Source organism: Microcaecilia unicolor, chromosome 7, assembly GCF_901765095.1.
Source record: "Microcaecilia unicolor chromosome 7, aMicUni1.1, whole genome shotgun sequence".
Taxonomy (NCBI): Eukaryota; Metazoa; Chordata; class Amphibia; order Gymnophiona; family Siphonopidae; genus Microcaecilia; species Microcaecilia unicolor.
The window spans coordinates 288,720,619-288,740,489 of NC_044037.1; the positions used below are offsets into that span (position 1 = coordinate 288,720,619).

The window sequence follows — 19,871 nt, forward strand, 5'->3', positions numbered from 1 at the left end:
GCAGGAGTATTTCAGTTGTGGGTAAGATATTGGGGATGTATTTAGATCTCTGTTGAACGGCTGCTCAGTCATTAAAATGGGGGTTATTAACAATACTAATAATATTATCTTGTTGGAATATAAAGTTCAAACACTGAAGGTTGATAAATAAGTCGTTGTATAATTGTATCAAGACTCGATGTACGCTATATGAAGAGCCCTGTATGACAATGTTTATTTTGTTGTATTTTCAATAAAAATCGTTTAAACATAAAATACTCATGCACAAAGTTTATCGTACTGGTATACCATCTTATCTGGCCTCACTTGTTATTTCTTATACCCCTTCACGGACCCTTAGATCTCTTACTGATAATAGGCTTTTTCTACTTATTCCTTCAAAAGCCAGATGGGAATCGACCAGGTACAGCACATTTTATTTTCTAGCTCCTATGCTCTGGAACTCTCTTCCATACTATCTTCAACTGGGAAAAAAAACAACTCTTGTCACTTTCCATTCTTCACTGAAAACTGACTTTTTGAGTAAGCTTTTTCCACCCATTAATACATCCTCATCTAACTTTGTTTTTTTTTTTTTTTTTTTGGGGGGGGGGGGAGGAAGCGAGGTCACTTGTGTGGATAGTTCCTTCTCTTTTGAATTAACGAATGTTGCTTTCTTATCGTTTCATGGAGTTCTACTTTTATTTTCTGAGTTAAATTATTTTTATTGGACATGAACATGTTACGTGATTAGCAAAATATACCACCATGAATTAACAATAAGAATAATCTTCTTCCCTATCCTCAAAACATGCAAACAGTATGAAAAGCCTACTAAACCAATGAAGGGTCTCCACTCTTATGACTCAGAACCTACTCATTAAACCATTAAATCCCCAACACCCCGTAAGACCCCTGGCTCCTACCCATCTAAAGATCTATTTACTTTTATTTTCTTAACATTGTTTTTATTGCTAACCACTTTGATTTGTCCGACGACTAAAGTGGTATATTAAGTTTTTATTAAATGATCAAGGCAAAATAGAATCTTCAAATAAAGTAATATATAGTCACCGATTTGAGTTTTACATTACTCGCCTTTTCCAAATCTGAGCTCAAGGTGAGTTAAAGCAGCCTATAATCTACAGGCTACATTTCCTATCCTGTAGTAATATGCAGTATCAAATTGGTCAACCTAGCCCTAAGCTCTTCATGTGAGATAAAGGAGGAACAAGTGATGTCAACGGGAGAAGGATTTGAGCTGTGCCTTGCCTAATCTCACAGCAGCGTAGCTGGGAAATTTTTACAGGGGGCAAACGTCTCCCACTGCCCCTGGCTTTGGTCTTCATCTGGGCAGGGGCACTCATAGGATGCCTGGGCCTGATCCGGGACTTCTTCTCTGAACTGTCCTGCCCCCTTCTGATGCAACTTCCTGTTTTGTGAAGGGGCGGGATGGTTCAGGGAGGAAGTCCCAGAGCAGGCCACAGGCAGCATATGAGTGCTGCTGCTGCTGCTGCCTGGATGAAGACCAAAGCAGAGAGGATTTTAAGGTGGAGGGGGGAGGGGCAGGTCTGACAGGAAGCGTACGCCACCGACAGACCTGGTTTAAATACACCACATCTACTAGGTCCCTCTCAGGTTAACAGATAACACATACCATTCCTCTATTACTTCACTCACCCCCATGTGAAGTCTCCACTCTTTACAGACATATTTAGTCTGCACACTATTTTCAGTTGTGGAAGGAAAATTAAAATGGTAAGACGACCACTTGCCTTGTAAAGCGTAAGCTGCCAACTGGACCGTTGTATCAAAAGGACACTCCAGCCTAAAGAAAGAGAATTAGCATTAAGTGTCTGTTTGTCCTGATTTAGATTGTAAGCTCTTTGAGCAGGGACTGTCTTTCTTCATGTTCAATTGTAGAGCGCTGCGTACGACTGGTAGCGCTATAGAAGTGATTTATAGTAGTAGCAGTAGCTTGAATGGGGCAAATCCATAGACCAAACCGCCTGCCAGGGCAGATCCTGAAGCTGCTGGAGCAGCTCCATTTTCTTCTACACCTTGCCTCGTCCTGGCTAGCTGCTGAGGTGCAGGAGGGAAGCTCTCTGAAAACCATGGGTGCCACTTTTCAATGAACCCGATAATATGAGCATGTAACATTACAGAGACCAGTTCTGAAAATGATTTATGCAGTTAAAAGTATATCTGTGTAAATGGCCTGTTTAAACATAGTAAACATAGTAGATGACGGCAGAAAAAGACCTGCACGGTCCATCCAGTCTGCCCAAGAAGATAAATTCATATGTGCTACTTTTTGTGTATACCCTACCTTGATTTGTACCTGTCCTCTTCGGGGCATAGACCGTATAAGTCTGCCCAGCACTAGCCCCGCCTCCCAACCACCAGCTCTGCCACCAATTCTAGGCTAAGCTCCTGAGGATCCCTTCCTTCCTTGGCCTGTTTGACATTTTCCCACTCTTAACACAGCTAAAAGCACACACATTGGTCCACACCACACACAGGTGGTGTTCTTGAGGACATGTTTAGGTCATAGGGGGAAGACAGCTAATGCACATGCCATTTTCAAATCTTTGTGTCTACATTTTAGTGCAGTGCCTGTGGATGCTTTCTGCCTGGGCTATTTTTCATTTTGAAAACTGGTACACAGCAGGGACGTAGCCAGTCGTCCGTCCATTTTTTTTTTGGGGGGGGGGGGGGGGGACAACAACGCACCCCCCCCCCCCTGCTTTAAAAATACCACTGTTGCTGATGGGGATGCTGAAGCCATGCCGGCCAAAGATTCACTGCCAGAACTGCCCCTTCCTCCTTGTGTTGCCGCAGGACAGAAGAGGTTGGCAGCGGGCTTCCAGTTGCTGACCCTGGGACTCTTTGCACGTGCTCAGTTCTCGCAAGAGTTGAGCATGCGTGGGGAGTGCCAGCATCCACAACTGGAAGCACACCGCTAACTTCCTCCTTCCTGCAGCAACATGAGGAGGAGGGGGCGGCCCTGGCAGCACTTTGGCATTCCCGCCAGCCATTGTTTTCGGGGGGGGGGGGGGGGCATGGCTACACCACTGGTACATATACCAATACCAAAATAGATCTTTTAAAAAAAACAAAAAACATATATACCTTTCACAGTTCACTGCAGGATACAAAACAAGATATACAACTCCTTCATAACACAATCATTAACATTTAATTAAACCACATTTTGAAAAAGAAAAGCCTTCAATCATTTCCTAATAATCTGTAATTGGACGCTGATCTTAGCTCGGAAGACAAACTATTTTGTAATTTTGCAGCCTGATAAGTTAACATTAAAAAAACGGTCACTCTTTCACCCCCTTCCCACCAGGGAAATGAAGTTTCGTTTAATTTCCCCCGACAAGAATTACTATATACTGAAGTAAAGACTAATAAATCACCGCTATAATTTGGAGCTTTACCACAAACTATTTTAAAAGCCATCCGAGACAGCTTAAAAATCACATGTGCTTCCCTTGGTAAAAATCAGAGCAGTTTCACAGCTGCGTCACCCTATCAAACCTGTTAACTGAACGCAGTAATCTTGCTGTTATATTTTGCAGAATTTGTAACTGTGAAGTGTTTTATCCAAGCAGCCCTTACATAATACAGTAGTTTAATTGTGTCAAAGCTAATACTTGTTCCACCAGTCTCAGCTGTTCGAATGCCAAAGTAGCTCCTATCCTGTCAGACCTCTTAACAGGAAAACATTTGAGCTTCCCACAAATATTCAAACAACGGTAGGGTCAGGTGTAACCCGTCAAGAACCAACTACAAGAAATTTAGGGGCCCTTTTACTGCTTATGTGCTAAGAGAATTCGCGGGCGCTATGCTAAAACCAATTATATTCCTATGGGCTTAGCACACACACGCTAAGCTTAAATAAAAGGGCCCTTTACATTTTGTTAAAATCGAAGAAAGATAAAATCAGAGATGCCCAATGTTCTACCAATTCTATGTAACTTTGAATCAAAGAAAAACTGATCCTATATCTTAAGAAGATTGTATCAGAAGAGTAATGTCATCTGCACAGATAAATAAATACTTGTGACCCTAACTTCTTTACCTCTTTTCCCAATGAACACATTAGAATATTAAATACTAGTAAAAAAAAAGGCCCGTTTCGTTATGAAATGAAACGGGCGCTAGCAAGGCAATCCCCCACCCTCCCTCGCTGTCTCGTTCTGTCCCCTCAGAGTTCCACACCCCCTCCCACCCAGTTCAATGCCCCCTCACTGAGTTCCAAACTCCGCCCTCCCTCCTTCCAATTTCAACCCCCCCCCCCATGTTACAGACCCCTGGACCTCCCTCCGCGACCCTGTCAACCCCCCCTTTCCACCAAAAACCGTGCCGACGGGGGACCCCAACCCCCGACAGCCGAAGTTCTGTTGTCGTCTGTGCCAGCATTGCTTGTTGAATGATCATCTGTTCAAGTTTCAGTGCGTGCATCTGACGTCAGACGCACGCACAGAAACCTGAACAGATGATCATTCATCAAGCAATGCCGCACAGCCGAAAATAGGACTTCGGCTTTCGGGGGTTGGGGTCCCCCGTCAGCACAGGTAGATGACGACGGCGGGGGAGTGTTTTCGTCGAGAAGGGGGGGGGGGTTTGAAATCAGAGGGAGGGCGGAGTCTGGAACTCAGTGGGAGTGGCATGAGGGGATCACGTCACTGATGGTGCCTAGCAGACCACAGGAGCCACGGTCCCAGGCAGGATAGAACGTTGGAGGTGAGAATTATTATATAGGACGAGCGACAGTGAAGATTCTTAAGGTAACCTACACAAAGCATTCCCTGAATCTGATATTTTTCTACCATCTTAACCCTATAGGATCTATTAAATAAGAAAAAAGTGATTATATATTGCAAAAGGGCTGTATGTCCCGTCACAGGGAGATGAAGGCAGGGCTGCTGGGGGGGGGGGGGGGAATTCCCCGGACCCAGGCCTCCAAGGGGGCCCCGGCGCTGCAGTCCCCAGTCTAACCCGCCCGCCATCGGCTCCATCGACCATCCACCACCGGGCCGGGCCCCCTGCATTCAAATCACAGAGCCTCACCACCATCTGAAAGCGCAGCAGCGGCAGATCGCCTCCTTTCCCTCCCTGTGTCCCACCCTCGTCTGATGTAACTGCCACGAGGACGGGAAACAGGGTGGGAAGGCCCAAAGGGAGGCGATCTGCCGCTGCTGTGCTTTCACGCGGAGGTGAGGCGCTGTGATTTGAATGCAGGGGGCCCGGTCCGGTGACGGACGGAGAGGCTGTCAACGGGGCTGGGGGGGGGTGGCAGCCTTGCCCCGGGCCCGGCCCAGTCTCTTGGTGGCCCTGGATGAAAGCATCGATACCTTTCCTATAATTCCAATATTATTTATGATCAACTAGATCAATTTTATCATCAAAACCTGCTGTCCCTTACTTGACAAAAGTCTAATTCCAAACATCAATATTCCCAAAACAATCTTTGTACTAAACTATTTCCTAAAGCCCAGCTGAGACTCATATGGAAGGTATCATGCATTTCTAAGTATTCAGAAAGTTGTTTGGCAAACAATCCCTTCATTATCTTTGCAGAAAAATGGGCTATTCAAAATTTTAGATGCCTCCTCATTTGGCTTTTTAGGTGTTGGGGAGTCAGCACTCTCCCCCTCAAATACTTTCTCCAGCCAGCCCTTCAATCAACATACAAATTCCTGGAGTGCATTTCTCAGTAAATATATAGGACACACATTCAATATACAATGGGAGGCAGCATATTTCTTAGACAGGCTTCCATCAACGTGTACTATTGGCAAAACCTCCCATAATCTACAGGAATTATCTGTCTGCTATATAGATATTTTCCAAATTCACCTTACAAATCATTTCATTCTGGAGTGGAGGAGAAGCCTAGTGGTTAGTGCAGTGGACTTTGATCCTGGGGAACTGAGTTCGATTCCCACTGCAGCTCCTTGTGACTCTGGGCAAGTCACTTAACCCTCTATTGCCCCTGGTACAAAATAAGTACCTGAATATATGTAAACCACTTTGAATGTAGTTGCAAAAACCTCAGAAAGGTAGTATATCAAGTCCCATTTCCCTTTCCCTAGTTGAGATTCTACATGGAATGTTAATGTTACTATTCTACAAGCAACATTCCATGTAGAAGCCTGGCCTTGCAGATCAGCAATGCGGCCACGTCAGACTCACAGAAACAGAAGCCTGCATGGCCGCATTGCTGATCTGCAAGGCCAGGCTTCTACATGGAATGTTGCTAGTGGAGGAGTAGCCTAGTGGTTAGTGCAGCGGACTCTGATTCTGGGGAACTGGGTTCAATTCCCACTGCAGCTCCTTGTGACTTTGGACAAGTCACTTAACCCTCCATTGCCCCTGGTACAAAATAAGTACCTGAATATATGTAAACCACTTTGAATGTAGTTGCAAAAACCTCAGAAAGGCATTTCCCTTCTAAAAAAAAAAAAAAAAAAAGATTAACTAAAGTTTCCGTAGTTGGAGTTTTCTGGTCCTTTAATAAGGTCAATTCAGTAGGTTTACAAATATAGGGGTCCTTTTACTAAGCCGCATAAGCGTCTATGCGCACCCAACGCGCACTAAAACAGTTACCGCACAGCTACTGCGTGGCTCTTGAGGTAATTTCATTTTTGCTGCGCATCCGATACGCATGGCCGAAAAATAATTTTTCTTTTCTGCTGCGCGTATCGGACGCGAGCCAAGTGGCATTTGGAGCGCGTAGGTCATTACTGCCCGGTTACCACATGAGACTTTACCACCAGGTCAATGGCTGGCAATAAGGTCTCAGACCCAAAATAGATGTGTGGCAATTTTCATTTTGCCACACGTCCACTTTTCAGCAAAAAGTTTAAAAAGGCATTTTTTGTAGGTGCGCTGAAAAATAAATTCTGCGTGCACCCAAAACACACGTCTACACTACCGCAGGCCATTTTTCAGCGTGCCTTTGTAAAAAGGACCCCATAGTTGACAACCCTAAAAATAGTATCTTTTGCTCTACCTCTATCTATTAAACGTAGGTTGTGGATAGTTTAATAGCACAATTTTTGTCCAACCCTGGATTTTCAATAACCCTGCCAAAAGCATTCTGTAAGAAGGTCCAAGGTCCACTGATTGTAGACTAGTACTGAGTATAGACGAATATAAATCGAGAACATTTTTCCTCTTTAAAAAGGAGCAAGGGGGAACGTTAAACATAATCTGAGTGTTCATATTCAAGCATTCCTGTCCTCCCCTCCCCCCCCCCCCATGATGTCCAGCATTCCTTCTCTTCAGCCTACTGCCCCCACTTCCTCTGTGTAGGGAGACAGAAGTAAGAGGTGTCTGGTCCATCCTTGGAAGGGAGCTGCAGTAATTCATCTACTGTATTATTTTAATACAATTTTAATACCGCAAGGATTAAAACATATAAATCCCATATACATCATAATAATGCCTCAAGACATTATCTGACGTACTCCACTTCCCCGTACTCTCTCCCATTCAACAATCTACCCACAGATAAAAACTGTCTACCCATCACTCTCTTGTTGTTATTCGATCACCGTAGTAATTCCCCAACGTCATATCCTATAGTTTCTACGCCCCAAAGGTGACCGATACAACTCTGTCTTCCTTAACTATTCACAATGTAACCATAATCGTAATGTAACAAACTGTATTTCCATTATTTACAATGTATTGTAAGCCACACTGAGCCCGCAAATAGGTGGGAAAATGTGGGATACAAATGCAACTAAATAAATAAAAATAAATAATGATTGTATTTTATGTTCTTATGACTGTTTAGCTTTGTAAACTGCTTAAAAAAAAAAAATTATATTTTAATAAGCGGGAAACATTTCGCAACTTGATACAATCAATGGTACTAAGCTATGTAGACTACTGCAACGGAATTTATGCGGGATGCAAAGAACAAATTATAAAGAAACTTCAGACCGCTCGAAACACGGCAGCCAGGCTGATATTTGGAAAAACGCGATTCAAAAGCGCCAAACCCCGCCGCGAAAAACTGCACTGGCTCCCAATCAAAGAACGTTTCTGCACCCTGGTTTATAAAAATTATCTACGACGAAGCCCCAGGATACATGACAGACCTCAAAGACCTACCAACCAGAAACATAACAGTATCAACACGAACATACCTAAATCTCCACTACCCAAGCTGCAAAGGACTCAAATACAAAACCACCTATGCATCCAGCTTTTCCTACATAAGCACACAACTATGGAACGCATTACCAAAAGCCGTGAAAACAACATATGGTCACCTAAACTTCCGGAAATCATTAAAAACTAACCTGTTCAAAAAGGCATACCCTACCGACCCAACTTAAATGCCTGAACCCTGCAACACAACCAAACCAAAGCTCGTAATTGACATATAATAACTCTTCCTCTCTACGATTCCCTAATGTGTCTGTACACACGAACCTTATTCTACCACAACATTACTGTATTTGTTCATACGGGAATTGGCGAACGCCTTTACGGTACTATGTAAGCCACATTGAGCCTGCAAATAGGTGGAAAAATGTGGGATACAAATGTAACAAATACAAAATAAATATCAAGTAATTAAATCAAATCAACTCATTGGGACCTGCCAGGTATTTTGAAATGACCTGGATCAGCCACCATCAAGAGATCAGATTCTTAGCTTGGGGCGGGGGTGTATGATGTACAACACTGTAGGGCTTATTTAAGTTCAAAGTTGACAAACTAAGGATCTAGTGCAATAAGGTGCAACTCAGGATTTGTGCAGGGTTTTGCGCATATGCTAATGCTGTGCAAAACCTTGCCTTAGACACCAGTACTCGCTGTTCACGCTGGCCTTGAACCTTACCTCTTATGCCCCTTCTTGTTGGCAGAACTAGGAAGTTGAGTCAGAGAGAAGGCTCGGGGCAGGAGCGAGAAGGGCGAGTCACTGCTCGCTGCCAGCAAAGAACTGAAGGATTTAAAAAGGGGGGGGGGGGGGACTGAGTTTGAGGTAGCAGCAGTAGCTGTAGAAGAGGCCAGAGCTGTGACAGATGAGGGAGAAGGCAACATGGCGGGAGGAGGGATCAATGTATCCAAAATTCTGGGACATTTTGAGAGGGGGGGAGGGGGAATCAAGACCAATATAAACTAGTTAAACTTTTTTTTTTTAATTTTTTTTTTTTTTTAATCATTCCCTTAATGAAGCTGGTTAAAGAAGTTTTAACAAATCTTAAACCTTTTCAAAAAGCCCGAGGAGCAGAAGCTGAAGCCAAAAGGTCCCCGACCAGGCTAGAGTTTTGTTTAAAAGGTGGAAAGAGCCTGTACTGGGGAGTTCACCAATCCCCACGCTTCAGCAGGTGGCAGATTGAGCGCGGAGAGGGGACCACAGAGGAAAGTGTCACAGGAAATAAAATTAATGTTTCTAAGCACAACCACAGACTAATTATTCACAGTCACTTCTTCCATCTGTACAGCTCAGAAACACATTTGAGGGATGTTGGGGGGGGGGTGGGGGGGAAGTTAAGGGGCAAAGAGGCTCTTAAGGAAGGAAGAACACAGCCGCAGAGAGACTGTGACAACTTTAGAAACCTTATGGGTACTGGGGCAGTGGCACTTTATTAAAAGGAACTGATTTATCGCTTCAGGGCTTCAGGAGGGAAGCTTGCAACAAAGGGCTGAGTGAAGAGGGAAAGAAAAAAAACAAAAATCATAAAAGCCTCAGGATTATCTGAGCCAGAAGAACAGTTTTCTTGTTCACGGGCTGCAAACTGGACATTTCATGTGGTTAGAAAGCACTGTCCTCTTTGGAGTAATATGGAAAGCCGATTTTTTTCTCCTGCAATTTCTTTTTTGTTCCGGTTGGGAGGCGGCATTCATTGTATTCTGTGTTCATCCTATATAATAAAACTCACCTCCAACGTTCGAAACCTGGCTGCCTGTGTCCGTAACTTGGGTCTCCGAAGCCCTCTGACGTCACGACGCATTACGCGGAAAACCAATCAAGTTGGACTCTGTTTGTGTGCGTGCGTCTGACGTCAGACGCACGAGCACAAACTGGATGAGTCCAACTTCACTGCGTTTTCCTCCATCGTGCGCCGCCGAGAAGGGGAGACTTCGGCCGGCTGGCGGGGGTTAAGGACGGGTCCCCCGCCAGCACAGGTACGCCACAGCGGCTGGGGCGGTTTGGCGGAGGGAACGGGGCTCCAGGCGCTCGCGACAGTGGGGTCCACGGGTCAGGAACTGCGAGGGAGGGGGGTCTTGAACTCAGACAGCGGGAGGGAGGGGTCTGGAACACGGAGGGGGGTGAATTCGGACTGAACGAGGGAGGGGGGGAGTAAAACCTTGCTAGCGCCCGTTTCCTTTGCCGGAAACGAGCCTTTTTTACTAGTAGTATATAAAGCAGCAAAACTCAGATCTTTAAACACAATTTCCTCGCTAGGTTTGGAAAAGTGTACGTTATCGCATTTGTTGGTGCACAAGACGTTTGTTACCCTGGGACCGGGGTATATTTTTATTTAACAGGAGATATGCCAGGGCTGAAACATCACCAGGTACAGCTTTTGTGCAACACTTTTTGAACATGGCAAAGTTGATATTGGCTGGGAACTGCAAAAGGGTGGAACCACCATATTTATACACTTTAAAAGGTTAAACTGAGCTACACATAACATAGAAAAGTTAACTGTTATATGACCCAACGGTATGGTAAGGTGGAAAGAGACTTGGGGATCCTTGCAAAACTTTACTCTGGTTTAATACGTTATAACTGGAATTGGGGGGGTGGTGAGGATTGTGAACACAGATAGGAAATTTGTTTCCAGTATTCTCTTCGGGGAATGGACAAAAGTGGGAGTGTGCATTAGAAGAAAAAGATACTCTAGAACCTTTTATTTAAAAGTTCATGCTCAAATGTACACTCTGTTCAGTATGTTTTACTTGCCAAGGTTTTTTTTTTTCTATTTGTAAGACTTTTTTTGCAAACCTCAAGGCAACCACCTTTAAATTAAAACACACAAAAGTAAAATGTTGAGAATAATGTTATTAAACAGGATTTTGGGTGCCCTTAGGTGAACCTTAAAGTGCACTGAGAAGGGGCACAAGGCTTAAGGCCCCCCAATTAAAAGCAAATCATGACGACCTCAATGCCAGCCCTCCCAGAACTATCCCGTAAGCCTGCATAACTGGACGTCATACTTTTCAGCCAAGGGAAATAGCAACGTGGGCGGTTTCCAGAAGACTTGGGGACAGCAAAGCAAGCTCAGTCAGACTGAAGAGAACCATCAGCCCTAAGTGGGCTATTCTGAAGACCACCTACCCCCCCCCCCCCCCCCCCCCAGAACCTTCTGCGACTGTCTGGACTGTTGCTTTGATCCAAGTGTGTTCTGCCACCCCCTCAAAGCTGCTACCCTAGGCAACTACCTAGCTTGCCCAATTGTTGCGCTAGCCCCTTTATAATTTTTATTTTTGTTACATTTGTACCCCGCGCTTTCCCACTCATGGCAGGCTCAATGCGGCTTACATGGGGCAATGGAGGGTTAAGTGACTTGCCCAGAGTCACAAGGAGCTGCCTGTGCCTGAAGTGGGAATCGAACTCAGTTCCTCAGGACCAAAGTCCACCACCCTAACCACTAGGCCACTCCTCCACTGTTGCTACTATTTCAGATTCTACATGGAATGTTGCTATTCCAACATTCCATGTAGAAGTCGGCCCTTGCAGATCACCAATGTGGCCGCGCAGGCTTCTGCTTCTGTGAGTCTAACGTCCTGCACGTACGTGCAGGACGTCAGACTCACAGAAACAGAAGCCTGCGCAGCCTTCTACATGGAATGTTGCTAGTGGAATAGCAACATTCTATGTAGAATGTCCAATAGTAGCAACATTCCATGTAGAATCTCCAATAGTATCTATTTTATTTTTGTTACATTTGTACCCTGCGCTTTCCCACTCCTGGCAGGCTCAATGCAGCTTACATGGGGCAATGGAGGGTTAAGTGACTTGCCCAGAGTCACAAGGAGCTGCCTGTGCCTGAAGTGGGAATTGAACTCAGTTCCTCAGGACCAAAGTCCACCACCCTAACCACTAGGCCATTCCTCCACTAAGCATGTACAGTGTACTTTACACATGGAAAATGGCCATTATACAATTATGCAGGGGCAAACACTTGTACGAAGCAGGCAGAAAGCAACCAAACATCAGCATATCTTAGGCAGAGATCTCATGTGCACTTTACAACACGGACTACATATACACTGCTGTACCCACCTTGGAGGTCATGTGGATTTGTGCAAGAGGATTACACACCACTGGTGATAATTCAGAGACCCTTTTTTTTTTTTTTTTTTAAATAAAGGACAGACAAGCACCTATGCTGCATTTATAAAACAGGTGCATTTTTAGACATTTTTGTAAGTGCCCTGTTGGAAAAAAAAAAAAAAAAAAAAAGACACCCTCCACCCTGGACACAAGTTAAGTTGTCAGGGCTAACCCCTGACACCAAAGCTTAACCCTACAGGAGAAAATGGTCAATCATTTTGAGCAATCCATATTCAAACCTGTATCTTCCCTGTCTTCTCACAACTTGGTGCCCAAGGCAAGTAATTTACATAAGAAGGACCCAGGACAAGAACAAGACTACTACTACTACTACTATTTAGCATTTCTATAGCGCTACAACGCATACGCAGCGCTGTACAAACATAGAAGAAAGACAGTCCCTGCTCAAAGAGCTTACAATCTAATAGACAAAAAATAAATAAAGTAAGCAAATCAAATCAATTAATGTGAACGGGAAGGAAGAGAGGAGGGTAGGTGGAGGCGAGTGGTTACGAGTCAAAAGCAATGTTAAAGACCTGTAGGAAGCCTTTATAAAAATACTTGTCAGCCAGTGAAGGTCCAATTTGATCAGTTAGTGGTGGGCAAACCTCTTGTCATCAAAGGCCAAAACCCAGTTGGGTTTTCAGAATTGCCCCAGTGAAAACGCTCTGCCTCCATCGTATGCAAATAGAGCTCATGTATATTTCATCAGGGAAATTCTGAAAAGCCAACTGGGTTGCAGCCCTCGAGGATCAAGAGAGCCCACCCTCTGTACGAAAGGCTGCTCCAGGTCAATGGACATGGAGTACCCAAAGCATTCCGATCCCCATCTGACTTGGTGAGCAGAAACATCAACTTTACTTATTATTTTATTTACTACTTTTATATCCCACCTTTATAGTCTTAATTTGGACTGAACCAGGGACTCTCAGAATGGCAGTGCACATTGTCAATGGACCAGCTCCAACACAAACTTGTACTTACTTTCCACTCAAAAGGTCTTGTTTCAGCTGCAGAACAAATAAGTACCTATGGAGAAAGGACAGACATTCGAATGAGCGAGTGAGATGCCCCAGTTGGAGCACGTACAATCAGAATTACAGCCCCCACCTCCACCCACCCATTCCATATTTCCTAATCTTTTCTTGCTTTTGTCACATTTGTCATAAAAACAGATGGAAATGCCCCTGAAGCGACATCAGTTTCATCTGTGCAGGCAAAGAGAACCAAAATGGCGAAAAAGTTTATTTCCAGGCTAGCACAGAAGGCATAGGGTCTACGGACCAGTGTAAGGAGTTTAGAAGTCATGGCAAGCTTCAACATAGAGCACCGGTCTTCACATCCAGAGGTGGCCGGTTCAAATCCCGCCGCTGCTCCTTGTGATCTTGGGCAAGTCACTTAACCCTCCATTGCCTCAGGTACAAACTTAGATTGTGAGCCCTCCTGGGACAGAGAAATATCCAGAGTACCTAAATGTAACTCACCTTGAGCTACTACTGAAAAAGGTGTGAGAAAAATCTAAATAAAGAGTCTAGAATTCTAAAGAACAACAAGATTCCATGCAGAATTTCAAAGTGTAGCAACATTCCATGTAGAACCCCAAAGAGTAACAAGATTCTTCAGGGTGGAGGAGTGGCCTAGTGGTTAGAGCACCGGTCTTGCAATCCAGAGGTGGCCGGTTCAAATCCTGCCGCTGCTCCTTGTGATCTTGGGCAAGTCACTTAACCTTCCATTGCCTCAGGTCCAAACTTAGATTGTGAGCCCTCTTGGGACAGAGAAATATCCAGAGTACCTGAATGTAACTCACCTTGAGCTACTACTGAAAAAGGTGTAAGCAAAATCTAAATAAATAAATAAATATATGGAATGTTGCTACTAGTGAAGATTCTACATGGAATGTTGCCACTTTTTGAGATTCTGGAATGTTGCTATGAGATTCTAGATGGAATGTTGCTAGTGGAGGAGTGGCCTAGTGATTAGAGCACCAGTCTTGCAATCCAGAGGTGGCCGGTTCAAATCCTGCCGCTGCTCCTTGTGATCTTGGGCAAGTCACTTAACCTTCCATTGCCTCAGGTCCAAACTTAGATTGTGAGCCCTCCTGGGACAGAGAAATATCCAGAGTACCTGAATGTAACTCACCTTGAGCTACTACTGAAAAAGGTGTGAGCAAAATCTAAATAAATAAACATACAACATCCTGAATGTTTTTTGCTAATGAGTCTGGGCAAAAGAGGAAGGCAGGTTCCCAAACTGCACCATGAACCGATTAATGCAACTTAAAATGAGCTGTGAAGAGACTCACTCACATTAATGCCAGCTAAAATAAATAAGGGTACATATTTTTAAACACTATGAGCCGTATTTTCAAAGCACTTAGCCTTACAAAGTTCCATAGGTTACTATGGAACTTTGTAAGGCTACGTGCTTTGAAAATGAGCCCCTATATAAACCTCATTATCCTGTGCCCTTACATATGCCCAATCCTAGTATTGGCTCACTTGTTCCCCAAGCCAGTAAAGGGTCTTCCAACACCAGTATCACCATGGACAGGACAAGTCTAGATCCTGGGGTCACGATTTGAGAACAAAACATAAAAATAACTCTGTGAAGGGGTGGCCAACAATGAAACGAATAGCATCAAAAGTCAAGTACTGATTTGGTACTTCCAAGCATCAACTAGTCAAGGACAGGAAATTGGCTCAGTCTGGGGCAGGGGTTCTCAACCCAGTTCTGAAGACAGACCCAGCTGGTCAGGTTTTCAGGAATACGTTTATGAGGCAGCTTTGCATACAATGAAGGCAGTGCATGCAAACTTCTCTCAAGAATATTAATTGTGAATATCTTGAAAACCAGACTGGCTTGGTGTGTTCTGAGGATTGAATTGAGAACCTTGATCTAGGGGCTTTTTATTTATATGGGCATGAGATCCACACATTTGTCATATGCTCATGAACGGGTTAAATACCACTTCAGGAATGTCTGTTTTGTACGACCTTGAAATAAGCTCTCAGACAGCATTTGAGAGATCTGCAGGAGATCTGAAATACAGAGTTGCATGGGGACGGATATTTCGTCCACCCTCCATCCCCAATGGAATCTAACCCATACCCACCCGTACCCGTTAAGATCCATTTCATCACTACAATTAATCTCTTCCATCCACACCCATATCCATGGGAGTTGATGTTGTTTACTTGCTCGCAGCCCTCTGTTTTATCCCAACCCCCAACAGTCTCCCACGTTTTTTTGGCTGGTATTCAATATTCAACCCAATGAATGTTCCAAGCCTCAGTCTGGTGTTCTGGCTGCCTCTCTGGGAATTCCAAGCCTCAGTCTGGTGCTCCAACTGCCTTTCATAGGGGCCCTTTTACTAAGCAGTGTAGGCACCTACGCGCCAAACGTGTGCCAATAAGGAACTACCGTGTGGCCTGGGATGTAATTTCATTTTTTGTGCGCGTCCACTACATGCACCGGAAAATATATCTTATTTTACAGCACGTGGTGGTAATTGGCACTATACACACGTTGACAATTACTACTACTACTAATTTCTATAGCGCTACTAGACGTACGCAGCGCTGTACACTTGAACATGAAGAGACAGTCCCTGCTCGACAGAGCTTACAATCTAATTAGGACAAACAGGACAATTACCTTACCGCTAAGTCAATGGGTGGCAGTAAGGTCTCAGACCCAAAATGGATGTACGCCAATTTTCATTTTGCCACACGTCCATTTTCAGCCCCCCCAAAAAAAGATTTTTTACAGGTACGCTGAAAAATGGATCTGTGCGTGTCCAAAACACACGTCTACACTAGCGCAGGTCATTTTTCCGCGCACTTAGTAAAAAAAAAAAAAAAAAGGACCCCTCAGTGTATTTCAAGCCTCATTCTGGAGCCACCAGAGATTTTGACTACACTCCCGCAGGAAGCCCACAGCAACTTCTTCCGTACCTGCACGATTCCCGCAATACCCATTCCCGTGCAGCTCTCTACTCTGAACTTGGGAGCATCTCAGGCCACTCCAACATGAAATGTCACAGGTCGGCAGGTTTTGCAAAATTGAGGCATTACAGCACACAGTGATCCAGCGAACACCCCACCTCTAAAACAAGTATTTTATGACCTATGGCAGCTCCAGGAGTACCTGGGCTTCTGGCTCCCGTAAACAGTAGGGATACTATATATTACCAGCTGCTCTTCATCATCACAAGCTGCCCTATTCCTGGCAGTAGAGGAAGGCAGGCCGGGACCCTGTGCTGATACTCCATCAAACAGCTTGAGGAACACGACAAGCTGGCATTTAACACGAGCTCCATCACCAGAGTCTCCATAGGGGCTGGCACACAGTAACATACATAGAAGGTGATGGCAGAGAAAGACCTATACGGTCCATCCAGTCTGCCCAACAAGATAAACTCATACGTACTACTTTTTGTGTATACATTACCTTGATTTGTATTTGCCATTTTCAGGGCACAGACTGTAGAAGTCTTGCCCAGCACTAGCCCCGCCTCCCACCACCGGTGCTGCCACCCAATCTCCGCTAAGCTTCTGAGGATCCATTCCTTCTGAACAGGATTCCTTTATGCATATCCCACGCATGTTTGAATTCCGTTAACGTTTTCATCTCCACCACCTCCCGCGGGAGGACATTCCAAGCATCCACCACTCTCTCTGTGAAAAAATACTTCCTGACATTTTTCTTGAGTCTGCCCCCCTTCAATCTCATTTCATGTCCTCTAGTTCTACCGCCTTCCCATCTACGGCAAAGGTTTGTTTGCAGATTAATACCGTTCAAACATTTGAACGTCTGTATCATATCACCCCTGTTTCTCCTTTCCTCCAGGGTATACATGTTCAGGTCAGCAATTCTCTCCTCATACGTCTTGTAACGCAAATCCCATACCATTTTTGGGATTTGCGTTACAAGACAAGAGCTGCAGCTAGCGCAGAGTGCCTTGGAAGTAAACAGCACCCCAACCCTGCGGGAGCACGCCCCCAAACTCCTAGTTCTCAGAAAAGACTAGAACTGAAGAGGAAGTAGGGTGAGCACAAGGCAGCTGACAGAAAGGATTGGCTGATATGATGCCAGGTATGAAGATTCAGAAAAAAAAAAGCAAACAGGGAAGAGGCAAAGGGGGAGGGAGGGGGGTAAGAAGAAGAGCCAGGATCCCTGTTTCAGACATGCGAGAGAGTTAGGGGGAGGGGTCAAGATATAGGGGTAATGGAAATTGCTGGGACACACTCATTCTTCACAGTTATGAGAAATCCAGGTCTTCCTGTTTCCTCCTTTTTAAAAGAGCAAGCAGAGAAAGAGGCCTGGAATCATCCTGCACATTCCCCAATTTACATGAGAAGGGAGGGTGTGAAGACCTGGCAGACAGCAGCCTTGCTCTCCTCCTCCCCTTCCCATTCCAGATGGAATCCAGAAAATCTGGTCTGACAGAGCTTTTGAAGGAAAGGCCAGGCCAGGCACCTCTCAGGTTCTTATTCACTTTCAGCTGGAAGGAAGCCCTGACCTGCCAGGAACAGCGCTGACAGATGAACTGACAAATCAACATAGGGCACCTCAATTAGCATTAGGATCCCAGGAAGCGAAGCTCCTAACCACACAGGAAAACTCCGCCTAATGTCACCATCACCCTCCAGACAACTGCAAACACAATACAAACAGCTGGCACAGATGCCTAATGGGTTAGAGCAATGATCTCAGAAAAGCGTTTTAACTGCCGTTACTCTCTGGGGGACACAGCTTACGGTAGCTGAATTCTAACAAAAGTGTAAGCCCGCCTCAGCATCATTTGCAGTGGACTTTAAAAAAGCTTTCCAGCAAGGGAACAAAGAATTAGTCGAGTTTAAAAAGAGTGAAAAAAGGACAATGTAAAACCCCACAAATTGCGACATCAATGGGTTACCATATGCAAACGAAAATCTTTTCTATTATCAGTCCAGAGTCTGCCAAGGGGCTGATGGGATTTGCTAGTGGGCCGTAAAGCAACGGATAGAGACAGGCCAATGCCTCTTGCTACATACTTTTGTCAACATAAATTTTCCCGATTTTTAACACGGTAGACTTCGGCTGCGTTTTTAAACCATGCTGAGTGCCTACACTTGGCGTAAGAACGTTAATTTCTCTGCATTGGTTACCCAATGGCTCCTGGTAGGACAAACCACTGCCGTATGCCTGAAATTCACTTGTGTATTCCGACATCATCCTTTGCCGATTGCACTGTCTTATGAAGGGGGAAATAGCTCCCAAAGGCAGGGCCGGCCTTAAGCAGGGGGCAACATGGATTGCGGCAGAGGGGCCTCACGCTTAACCAAGTCAGCTTTGCAGCTGGCGGCTGACCAAAAGTTAAAGCTTCTTCTCCCTTTCCATGCCCATCTCTCCCCCTCCCCCGCCTCGGTAATCCTGCTCTTCCACACCAAGGCTCTATACTCCTCCCATCACATCTGTTCCTTCTCCCTCCCCAAAGCTGTAAATCACTAAGATTACAATAGTAGTCGCCATTAAAGAATTCTGTTCAAATAAATCCTGACACCTCATTTGAAATCTTGAGTCCCACTGGGAGGAGGAGGCGGCACCAAACAGATTCGCACAGAGCCCACAGTTGTAAAGGTTGGCCCCAACCAGCTGTCTCTGGCTGCATTTGTAAGTGAATATTCAGCCAAACAGCATATTAAAATCTAGGTACACAAAACTGGTATGGTTAGATTTAACAAACTATAACAGAAACCTTAATTGAAATTTTTAAAGTATTAAAAATGTTCTCATTTACTCATATTGTATACATAATTACTTTTTGTAAAAAGCTCAATAAAATTATATAAATATTAATTTGTTGTGCTCAGTTTTTTTGGTGTATTGCTGTGGACTAAAAGTCCAAGCTTTGCAGGTTTGTGAACCGGACAGGGTGGTGTTCCTCCCTGGTTTTGCTGAAAAATCAGTTCCCCTGAATGGCCCATGTAGGGAACTAAAATCGATGAACAGTGATTCTTTTGTTCTTAAGTCTTGCACGGAGTGATTTTTCTGAAAAAAGTATTGCAGTGGACAAGAACTTTGCAGGAAGAAGATCTTTGGTTCTGCACAATCTCTACCTAAGCTAAGTAGCTGTTATTCAATTTTTTGAACATCAGTTTTTTTAACATCCTTTTTTTTTTGGACATCGTCCATCAATTAAGCATTATGATCAGGATGGAGGTAGGATGTGCTATGATGTAAATGTGGTGTCCCTGCAAAGCTTGGATTTTTAGTCCACAGCAATACACCAAAAAAACTGAGCACAACAAATAAATATTTATACAATTTTATTGAGCTTTTTACAAAAAGTAATTACGTATACAATATGAGTAAATGAGAACATTTTTAATACTTTAAAATTTCAATTAAGGTTTCTGTTATAGTTTGCTAATTTTGTAATTTGAAACTGATTTTTGCTGAATACCCAGAATTACGTTTGGTATGGTTAGATTTAAGACAGATCTGGCAACGTTAGTTTTGGCTGGTCCACACTGAATCACACATCCTGGCTACATCTGGAAAGCCAGATCTCTTTCACGTCCATTGA

The 19,871-nt window shown here is 44.3% G+C and overlaps 1 protein-coding gene across 1 annotated transcript in view; it reads right to left on the reverse strand.

The window, feature by feature from the left end:
- Positions 1 to 19,871, reverse strand: part of LOC115475142 (band 4.1-like protein 5) — a 203,457-nt gene that overhangs the window by 130,780 nt on the left and 52,806 nt on the right. The window contains exons 6-7 of the mRNA XM_030210881.1: positions 13,286 to 13,330; positions 1,755 to 1,807 (exon numbers count right to left, since the gene is read on the reverse strand). Of these exons, the coding sequence (XP_030066741.1) occupies positions 1,755 to 1,807; positions 13,286 to 13,330 (98 nt within the window). The remainder of the gene's footprint in view (positions 1 to 1,754; positions 1,808 to 13,285; positions 13,331 to 19,871) is intronic.